We start from the raw sequence: 11,459 nt of genomic DNA on the forward strand, positions 1-11,459 counted from the left end.
TGTCCCGTATTTGGTTTCAACCATACCTATACAATTATTTTATTGACAATTATAATCAATCTTGACCATATTATCTTGCATTTGTAAATTTAGAATTACCTATTTAACCCGCACGGGCTTAACTCAATGGTTTAGTGGGTAGTATTTGAGAGAAGAGACCAAGGTTTGAACCTCGGCGGCGGCAGTGCGGGAATTATGTCCAAAGTGGGCAGATTCCTTGTGCGTATCAGCATTTGGCCCTGTCTGCTGAACCATTGAGTCACCGTGATTTACAACTTTCCACAATGCTCTGTCGGGTCGGAGTGTGGGGGGGAATTACCTATTTAAATACGCAAATTCAACCTTCAATTATGCATGAACAATTTCAATATAATCATGCCTTAATATACTTTAAAGTACTTATTTAAAAAAAAAAAAAAAAAAAACATTGGGCATTATCCCAATCGCGCAATGCGCGTAAAAAACTAGTACTAATATAAGAGCCCATGAGAGTTAGACCTATAATGGGTAGAAAAAATGGCGGTCAAATTTTTTAATTAAATGAATGGCTCAAATTGATCATATTCTAATTTTTCCTTGAGATTTCCTAATTTATCCTTAATTTTATGATTTTCTGTTAAATATTATCTTTTCCGTTAATTTCTGTTAATTCACCGTTAACTTACTCATTGATTTCAATAAGAAAGATCATAGGTTCGAACCTCATCCCAATCAAAATTGGCATAATTATTACTCTATTTTACTCTTATTAAATTAAATACTAATTTAGTAGGCACAACAAAAAATAATACATATGCACTTCTTTAATTTAGAATTATGTGTCTACACTGCCTTTATTTTAAAAAAAAAAATATTCATTATCAATAAATTAAATAAGAGAAATAACCAGGACTATGTGGTCCAATGGTACTCGGGTTGAACTTCCATTTGGAAGGTTGTAAGTTCGAGCCTCAGTGGAGGTGTTTTTAGCTCTTTGTGTTTCAGTAGGTTGAGAAAGTATATGAACAGATACTACAATGTAATAGAGCTAGTAGCATTCAAAAAAAAATAAGAGAAATAATTTCATTAGTTATATTTTCTTTATTTTTCTCCAATATAAAAATTCTTTACATTCAAATTCATCAATTGATTATATTCACTACATTGTCCCTACAATGTCTTTATTCAAAAAAAATTTATTCATTATCAATAAATTAGTTAAAAGAAATAATTTCATTAGTTATATTGTCTTTATTTTTTCTCCAATGTAAAAAATATTATTTACATTCAAATTCATCAATTGATTATATTCACTACATTGTCTATTATTTTTTTTGTGCAGTGTTTTTTTTATTAAATATCAAAGTTATAATACAAATAATGTTATATATTTATTTACCAAGTATTTTATTAATACCATGAAAAAATTAAAAAATATATAATTAAGCCAATCATATTAACTACTTGAGAGATTTGTTGACAAAGAGAGTATTCAAATCACACATCAAATTGAAGTGGGAAACTACCTCGCAATGTCCTTGTTTGACAATCAGCAGTGGACGAATTATATTCGCGAATTTGACCAGCGAATTATATCAACCGTTGGTAAAAATATATTTGAAAAAATTAACTGTTTAGATTAGCATGTAACATGACCTAATGGTATGATGATGATGATGATGATGATGATGATGATGATGATATAGGATTCATTCATTGATATTGTATATATGTGCATTCATTAAATATATTAGAACCCTTTGCAACAAAAATACTTGATAATTATTTTAAAAAAAAAAGTTTCGTAACAATTATAATGAATATCATATATTACATTGTATTCATATATTATGAGTTACATATTTAAATAAACAAATTCGACATTAAATTACTTATGTATAAACTTCTCATATATAATCTTGAATTGATATATTGTTAAATATTTATTTAATTATAAATATTGGGCATTATCACAATCGCGCAATGCGCGTAAAAAACTAGTATATTACTAAGATTGATATTAACTTACTTTTTTAATTGTATTAAAAAAAAAACTTACTTTTATAATTAAGAAACTAAAATATTTTGGATCAATAGAATGAAGAGGGTAACCCAAATAACAACATTAGTTGCTGCACCTCATCACAACAATTCCCCTAGGACACGAAATCTGGAATGATCTTCATACAAGGCACACATAACACCAGGAGAAAGTTCCTCTATATCACTCTAATTTGTTCTGCTAGATAACCGCTAGGGATGATAATTTCAATCTGTTCCATTAATATCAGGTCAAATTCAAATTTTATGTATAAAATCCGCTAAAACCCCACTTGACCGACTGTGTGTTTACTAGTACTATAACTTTTTATAACTTTTAGTTCTAAAGTAATAAGTTTATTTTTTAAAATCTAACAATTTAGTTATTATATTTGAATATTTTTATTATTTTATATTTTAATATAACGGGAGAGAAAAAGGTGGACTTGTCGGAGAAGAAGAAAAGATGTGTGAAACGACCAAAATATCCTCATTATTTTAACTATTAAAATTTTTCAGCGAAATTTGGTCGGCAATTTCGCCGGAGTAACTAAAATTGACAAAAATTGTATAGTTAAGGTACTAAATTGACATTTTTGAAAGTCAGAGACTGAAATTAACAAGACCCCTATAGTCATATGACCAAAATTGAAATTTTCTCATAATATAATAAGTAGTGAGTACGGTACTCGTAGTAGGTACCCACACTTAATGGGGTGAGGTAGATTTTGAAAAAAGTCCACCCGATACGAATTGGGGATGGGATGGGTGAAGAAAATATAAAATGAGTCGGTTATGAATGTAACTTTCCCCGACTCACCCCGACCCATTATCATCTCTAATAACTATGGTACTAGTCAAAACATCATTAACAATGGATTCTGCTCACGGTAAATTAATATGGAGTTAAGAACAAAAGTGCTATTAAATCTATTGTTAATCCTTTTAACACTAGCCACCAATTCATTTTCCAATTGATTGCCTTTTTTTTTTGGAAAGGTGATTGACTTATTATTTTAGTAGTCTTAAAAAAAAAGTGATTAAATTCCACTCTTTAATGCCTTCTAGAAAGTAGATCGAAACCATACTTCCTACTTCCACCTTCTCATAAACGCTTAAAAAAAATAAAGTGATTAAATTCCACTCTGAATGGCTTCTAGAAAGTAGAAATTAAACCATACTTCCTACTTCCACTACCTTCTCATAAACTCTATCCAATATTCTTTTTGTCATTTTTAATTAATGAAAAGACATCGTGAAAATTTACGTACGTCGTAAGACAAAATAATGAAACGTTGATAAATAACAGGCCACCAAACTTGGGGATCACAATATCCTATATTATAACATTATTATTTGTTAAATTTAAAAATACTCACCAGCGGGAGCTACCTCTTAAAGTGAGGGGGTTCCTTATGCGCAGTGAGCAAAAGTCTAGCCTCTATGATTTATACTCAGTTGAGTTACCATGATTTACATCTTCTCAAATGCTCAGTCGTGTCAGAGTGTAGGGGACTCATTATTACGATGGATGTACAATTATACGTTAATATTGTTGATCATATAATATCTAAAACATAAATATATAGATTAATTTAGTTTTTGAGTAGGTCTCTTATGAACTGTCTCATAGATCCTTATTCGTAAAAGTGTAAAATGGGTAGGGCCAATATTAAAATGTAAGATTTATGTTGGAAAATTTAAGAATAAATTATTTGTTACTTATAAGGAAAAGTATAATACACTTGAAAAAGTGTAATATTAATTAGGGATAAATTAATTAATTCTTACCAGGTCTATGTGGTCTAATGGTATCCGGGTTGGACTTTCATTTGGAAGGTTGTGAGTTTGAGCCTCTTTGTGTTTCAGTAGGTTGAGAAAGTATATGAATAGATACTATACATTGTAATAGAGCTAATAACATTTAAAAAAAATTATTTAATTCTTACTTATGAAATAAAATGTAATACTTATTAGTTAAAATATGATACTTTTGATTTAAAATATAATATAATATTTTTAAATCAAAATATAATATTTAAAATGAGATGGCCAACCACCGCTATCTTAATTTGACGAGACAACCCACGACTTGTATTTTGAAGCACGTTTCCAAAAGCAGTTCACCAACTTAATGCACCAAAAGTTTGCCGTTTCGCAACCGGCTTGGTCTAATCTCCACACAACTAAGTCCACCATCACATTTTAATCTATTACAAAGCGTTTGATTAGAAAGAATGAATTAAAAGGGAAAGAAATTATAATTCAGTGAAAAAGAATAAAATGTGAGTTAAGGATGAATAGAATTATTATGAATGAGAAATGAAGAAGTGGTATAAAAATTAAAATATCTTTATGTAATAATAATACATAGGTGAAAGAATCTTTTTCTTTCATCCTCGTTAAATTACCATTTATATCCTCAACTGAGATTCAAACCTATCACCTCCCACTTACGAGAGCAACCGGATACCAATGGACCACAAGCCACTTGATACCAAATAACTCATTAACGTTATATATTTTGTGCATAAAATGATCACAAACCTTCCTCACAATAACACCTTTTTTACTTAAGAATTGATTGGGCAACTCACCATGAGATCCAAAATCCAAAACACTGATTAAAAATTTAAAAGTAACAAAAATTCCTTGTACGCGGAGTATAAAAGCATAAGTGGAGACTAAGAAATGATTGAGCAACTCACTAGAAGTTAGGTGGTTTAAGATTAGTCTCGTGTAAATTCAAAAACTCAATACATCAAGAAAAAAAAATTACTCGAAAATAACCGATTGAGTAAATAGAACACAATACTCTATCTTACTGGCACTCTCTTAACCAAGCCAAAACATAATCAAACGAGAGATAGGACATTTATTTTTCATTATGTTTAGTATAGTACTGTATGTGTGGCATTATTGCCATGTAAAAGGATGACTTATACAACATTATATAAGCTCCTAAAAGAGAAAACAAAAACACAACACACAAACATCATTACTTTGAGGTTTCCAGCAACAGGGCAAGCTTCTTAGATCAGTCTTGGTTATGTCACAAGACTGTTCTTCTACCTGCTGCAAAACATAATTAATCTTCTGTTTGTTTTTTCGGTTTAACATGCTTTTCGACTGTTCATCTTCGGTTGTATAATTCTGTCTTTAGACTTTAGGGGTTGTTCTCCGCGAAAATATCCAAAAGAGATAGGGTCTGCATTATCAAGAAACAAGCATTCATCAAGCTAAGTTATTAGGTTGAATGGTAAAAAAAAACAAAGACTATGCAGAGATATGTATGTATGGTTTGTTAAAAAGATTTAGCTTTTTGAGAAAATAAATTATACCAAACAGCTATCAGCTAACACTAATTTACCAAAAGCCTTTCTACAATCCGCTAATGTTATCAATTAGTTATACCCTCTAAGTAACCCAATCAGCTAACAGCTAACCGCTAACAACCATTTACCAAACCGGGCTAGTAAAAGATGTATTACCTCAGGAATGTTTAACTCAAGGCGGAATTTAGGTCCGTCGTAGTGGTGAAGAATAGGCCTGAAAGCATCCTCTTCGAGTGGTTCACACACTTTTCTCGTGACAACACGCACCTGCATTCAGAGCAATCCAAAGTTCAATCCACAAAACCTAACCGCAATGCCTTTAAAGTTCAAAATTTGATCCATTTTTCCTATCATACCTGAGCAGGGAAACGCGATTCACCAGGGTTCTTCTTGTCCTCCCAGGCCGAAGGATCAATGTTTGTGCCACCGAAGCTCGCTGCCTGAACAATTCAGTTTATTTGAGCAACACGAATCACGTTTACTGAGCACAAGGTGTTAAACCTTAAACCGGTACAATTAAAGAACATAGGATACCAACCTCAAAAATACCATGAAGCTGATGAGTTGAGTAGTTGTAGAGGAAAAGAGGCAATCCTGGTGTTATTTGCCTGACCGAATCGCGATAACGAGGTGGCAAGCCTGCAATTCGTGAAAGAAACATAAATTACACTTCAATTCTTACCAATCAATCTACCCATGATCCAATAATCCATCAATAAACAGAACTTGAATCCAGTTCTTAAGGCAAAATTGCTATTCCTCCTGCCATTACAGAAGGGGTTCAACACTCCAAAGACTTCTCCACTTAACCTAATGTTATAAATTGCTATCCCAATTCCCAAGTGAAATCAACTGCCTCTGAGTTCATTACTAGAACAATTTCCAGATCCAATCAAAAGATATTCTTGACTGGATTAGCTTCAAGTTATTTGAAAACATATATATACAATTTATCAGCAACATAATTCAAATTCAGAAAGGAAAATAAAAGGGTAAAATTCCCAGTCTAAACAAGATAGAAAGACAGAATTGTTAAGAATAAAGGAAAAGGGCACTGACCAAATAGCTGCCTTCTGAGATTTTCTTCCATGGTGTCATTGTTGCAGACAAAAATATATCCTCCAACCGTCTCGTTTCTGGGCAGAGCTTCTGAAGGCGGCAAAGTCTTGAACCTCTTATCAACTCCATTCTTGTCAGAAATATCTTTGTTAACATTCTTGTTCTTCTTCCCACATTTCTCATCTTCTAACCCAAACTTCCCACCCTTCTTGTTATTAATCCCTTTACTATTCACCACCGCCAGATTACCAGTACCCTTACTGTAAGAATTGAAGTTGACAGCAGGGGAAGGGTAAATCCCCTTGTTAAACCCGCCATTCAACCCGGATCCAAACACCTCCTTGGGAGCAGACCCAGAGAGAGAACTGACAGTTTGGGTGACCTTCCAGCCATCGTTGCCGAAGAGAGCGTAATCGGCGGCGTCAGAATTGACCTCCAAGTTCCTCCGCTCCTCGGGGCGCTTGGAGGAGTAGCTGGTGCTCCAGATGGAGTCGTTGAGGGAGAGATTGGTGAAGGTGCCCGGTTGCAGGCGGAGGCGGTCGCTGAAGTTCCTGAAAGATGATTGAGCGTTCTCCATTTCTGCAACAAGTTTCAGGCTTGAGTTCTTCTGTTGAGAGTTGAAGAAGAGAGAAAGAGAGAGAAAGAGAGAGAGATGAAGAAGTGAGAAATGAGAATGGGTGAACGTGTTGATGAGTGGCGTGTTGGGTGGGGTGTCAAAGAAGAGGTGAGGCTTTTATGGGGGACAATGCTGATTAAGTCGTTGGTTGTACTTTGATTTCATTGGAAACTGAGTTGTCATGTTTTTCATTTCTTCCCATACATAAATACATTAGTTAATTAATTTTTAATATTCTTTTGAGTTAATACAATATGAGATCTTTCGAGTATAGTAATTTTGTCACGTTTAGTCATAAATTTTTAAATTCACGTCCATCAAATTTTAAATTATTATCATTCGTGATCCAAACTAAACATTAATGGTCCTTCAACTATTAATTTGATATATTAATTTTTTGAGAAAATTAATTAACTATATATTACAAACATAACAATTAAATTATCTAAAGAATTAATTAAGATATTTAGTTGGTTTAAATTTTTTTTAAGTGTATAATATATATTTGAAATATACAAACATTAAAGAAAAACAAAACAAATAATTAAGAGTTTAATAAATTACTTGTAAAACAAATGTTGAGAGAGACATTTTCTTCAATAAATAATGTTGTTATCTTTGTAATGGTGAGAGATACAAATTTTTCATATTTATAAGAGATTATTATTTATTAACTTGTTACTATTAAAGATAAATACGTATTTGAATAAATTTAGTTGATCCTCAATTAGAGAAAGAATTCTGTGTGATATTTACTTTACTTTATATTATTCAATTAGATTCTCATTGATTTGAACTTGAGTAAAAAATTACACCAAACATGAAAATATTTTTTTTCCTATTTTAAATTTCCTAGAAAGTTCAAACTTTCATAACTTCAAAACACCCGCATGGGCAGCTCAACTGATCATAGAGGTGAAGTTTGAGAAGAATGACCAGAGATTGAGTCTCACCAGCCACAGTGTAGGAATAACCTCTCAAAGTAAGGGCTCAACTGGTCATAGGGGTGAAGTTTGGAAAGAATGACCCTCAAAGTAAGGGGCTCAACTGGTCATAGGGCTGAAGTTTGGGAAGAATGACCCGGAATCGAGTCTCACTGGACATAGGGGTGAAATTTTGGAAGAATGACCAGGGATCGAGACTCAGTCGAACCGGAGTGGGGGGATTCAATATTTTGGGAAGAACTTTCTTAACTTCAATTCGAAACACCCTCTAACAGCATTCGTTAACTATCCTAAATGCCCAAATTAAACTATTTGGTTCAAATTTTGTTTTCCTTTTAAGTAATCACATAATTTCTTATAAAAAGATATATATTATATTCCCCTCTAAAACTTATCTCATAATGTTTAATTATTTTTTAAGTGTTAATAAATTCTTTTTTTATATTCATTGACTATTCATTATTCATTGACTTTTCGTGAGTCAAAAAAAATTAAAAAGAAAAAAAAAACCATTTAAGTAATGTTATTATATTTATGAATTAATTAAACATACTAACAATTAAATACGTTATCATAAAAGGACTCTCAAAGATTTTATGTGATATTTTGTAAAAAGAAAACGTTGATGTTTTATAATTATAAGTTATTATTGGGATGAAGAATTAATGATTTTTGGGTCTCTTTTTATTTGATAAGTTTTTTAAGGAGAGTTATAATACAAAATAAATAAATAAAAAGAATAAAAAAACAAGTGATTTTTTATAAAATTGTGAATGATTTAGGGGGATAATGAGGGAGATATTTAGTAAATGGAAATTGTGAGGAAAAGGGTTTTTATCTAGAAGCCCTTACTAAATTTAGGTAGTATAGTTTGCATTATTATTGATGGAATTCAAAGAAAGGAAAGAGACGAGGATCACAAGTCGAATATGGGTGATGTTTTGCTTAGTTGCTAAGGTAAGCGTCAAACTCGTGAAGTCGTGAGCCCTGACCTGGCATTCCACGTGTCCAGTTTGCTGTCACGTGCCTACAGTAACCACTCATTATTCTGTCTCTCTTGGATTTTCATTTCTCCGTGGGCCTATAAAACTATTCTGGGCTTTCAAACACGGAAAGCTCTTCAATTTTTTTTTTTTTAAATAAAATTAAATTTTAATAATGATTGCACCGAATATCCACCGCCATTGTCCTATAATTTGAATGGAGGTAATAAATTACAAATTGTGTCTCATTGATCTATGTGTTTTCCAAAGTTCAAATTTTACGATATTATGCAATTCATTTAAGCACCAGCTAACTTGACTTTTATCTTTAGAAAAAAACTTGTGTGAGATTCGTGAGACGGATCAGGTCAAGATGAAATGTAATATTTATATTAATAAATGTAATATTAATTATGAATAAAATATTTGTTACATATAATGAAAAATGTAATACTTGTATATTTTGATGTAAAAGTATTATATTTTTCATTATCTTAACTATAATATAGCTATATGGTTTGGGAAGCAATTATTATATTGTAACAATAATTGCTCACCAAACCATATGGTTATATTATAGTTAAGAAATAATATGGTTATATAATAGTTAAGATTTATTTATTTACTTATTACACGGTGCATAAAAATTTAAATTAATATTAATTCATTTTCATCTCTCTTGCCTCATCCAATCCATCCAAAAACTCACAAATAAACTTCAATTGAGATTATTCTAATGATGTCAATCTTAAAAATTTAGTACATTGTATTTAATATTACAAATTTTTAAAAACTTAGTAAACTACAATAGTAATTGAATTACAATTTTCAGAGTCACCGCAGATCAAAATTTTTAGACCTTTGAGATTTCTAGAGTACTATTGTAGTTTACTAAGTCTTTAAAAATTTGTAATATTAAATACTATGTACTAAATTTTTAATATAGTTTAAAATTTGTAGTAATCACCCACCTTAATTATCAATTCTTATTTTAATTGTATATATATATTTATATATGTTCATAATTTTATCATAGCAATTCACACATAATTATTAAATAATAAAATTTTTATATATGAATAAACCTCAAATAGGGTATATTTTTATAACATATTTCCCGTGCATCGCACGGGACAAATACTAGTAAGTATTAAATAGAAAATATAATATTTTTGATGAAAAAAGTAATGCTTTTACATCAAAATGTAAAAGTAGTAATTTGTCTTCTTATATGGTAAATACGTATAAATAGCAGATTGGGTCGTAGATTAACCCTTTTATGGTCTATTTGTTGGTTTAAGTCCTTGAGTTCGGGTTGTGTGACAGTGGGTCAGAGGGTCCCAAACTTAATATAAATGTATAGAAGGTGCAAAAAATTCACATCTCTTGCATTTAATGCGATATTTATAGGATAGTAGGGGGAACACATGCCGAAAGTTCGGCATGTGCAACACGTGCTGCTCATGAACAGGGGCAGGTCGGAGGCTTTGCTAATTCCTCCATGTGTACCAAAGTTCCTGACGCCCTCGTTCTTGATGTGATCATGTTTGACTAAGGGAGAGTAGGTTTCGTTTTCTAAGTATAGAAGGTCGGGTGATTCGTCCCGACCTAAGATGGTCGGAGCGACCCCAAAGGCAGGAAACTACTGCCGCTAACTAAACCCTTGCTCGGTCCTTTATACCAGGTCAGGTCGATTACCTCCAAGGTTGGTAAATGCTCGGGAATAATTTCTCTCGGCAGCTCGTCCGGATACGGAGCAAGTACGCGATACGTACAGGTACTGGAGCCAGATAATATTCCCTATCATATATGTATGGGTGTATGGTAATAATGATCAAATCATCAATGTTAGAATTAAATACTAGCGGAGTTATAACCGTGTAAAGATAGTTTTGTCTAACAACAATGTAGTAGGGATAATTTTGTCCAATAAAATTAAAGTGTACGACATTTATGCTCCGTTTGGAAAGTAGGAAAATGTTTTCTGAAAAATGAGTCATTTTTCTCAAAACATTTTCCTTTCCGGTGTTTAGCTATACAAGGTAAAACTGTCTTTGTGTGTTTGGTTCGTTTTCCAGAAAATGAGCAAGAAAATGAAAAGAATTGAATACTTTAAAATTTTAATTATTTAATATTTTTGATAAAATCCTTCTTGAATAGCACTCATAAGCCGTATGGATAATTTTGAATATATATATATATATATATATATATATATATATATATATATATATATATATATATATATTATCTACAGTACACACACTATAGCTAGGGATGGCAAAATTATCCACACGACTTATGAGTGCTATTAATCTTACATCTTTCCCTAGAAATTGCAAACGGACATTTTGATCTTTATACTATTTATTCTTTTTCAATTTACATATATACCAAACACTATAATTAAAATTTCCAACAAAATTACAATTTCTTTCTCCTGATTTCTTCCTTGCAACTAAATGGCTAGTTAAATAATTAATTATTAATTTCAAAATGTAAT

General features: G+C 31.5%; 1 protein-coding gene across 3 annotated transcripts; it reads right to left on the reverse strand.

Annotated features, from left to right (window-relative positions):
• Positions 1–4,871: 4,871 nt before the first annotated feature.
• LOC109157171 (B2 protein-like) lies at positions 4,872–7,141 on the reverse strand. Of its 3 annotated transcripts, XM_019305090.1 has the most exons (6): positions 6,678–7,139; positions 6,414–6,644; positions 5,893–5,993; positions 5,711–5,794; positions 5,511–5,621; positions 4,872–5,227 (listed from the first exon to the last, which is right to left on the reverse strand). In XM_019305090.1, the coding sequence occupies exons 1-6, from the start codon at positions 6,988–6,990 to the stop codon at positions 5,186–5,188; spliced, it is 882 nt and encodes a 293-aa protein (XP_019160635.1). In that variant the 5' UTR covers positions 6,991–7,139; the 3' UTR covers positions 4,872–5,185. The 3 variants fall into 3 exon arrangements, with proteins under 3 accessions (XP_019160635.1, XP_019160634.1, XP_019160636.1); XM_019305089.1 differs by having other exon boundaries at positions 6,414–7,139; XM_019305091.1 differs by lacking the exons at positions 4,872–5,227; positions 5,511–5,621 and having other exon boundaries at positions 5,758–5,832; positions 5,867–5,993; positions 6,414–7,141.
• Positions 7,142–11,459: the final 4,318 nt, after the last annotated feature.

Source organism: Ipomoea nil, unplaced genomic scaffold (genome assembly GCF_001879475.1).
Source record: "Ipomoea nil cultivar Tokyo-kokei standard unplaced genomic scaffold, Asagao_1.1 scaffold2761, whole genome shotgun sequence".
NCBI classification, from domain to species: domain Eukaryota; kingdom Viridiplantae; phylum Streptophyta; class Magnoliopsida; order Solanales; family Convolvulaceae; genus Ipomoea; species Ipomoea nil.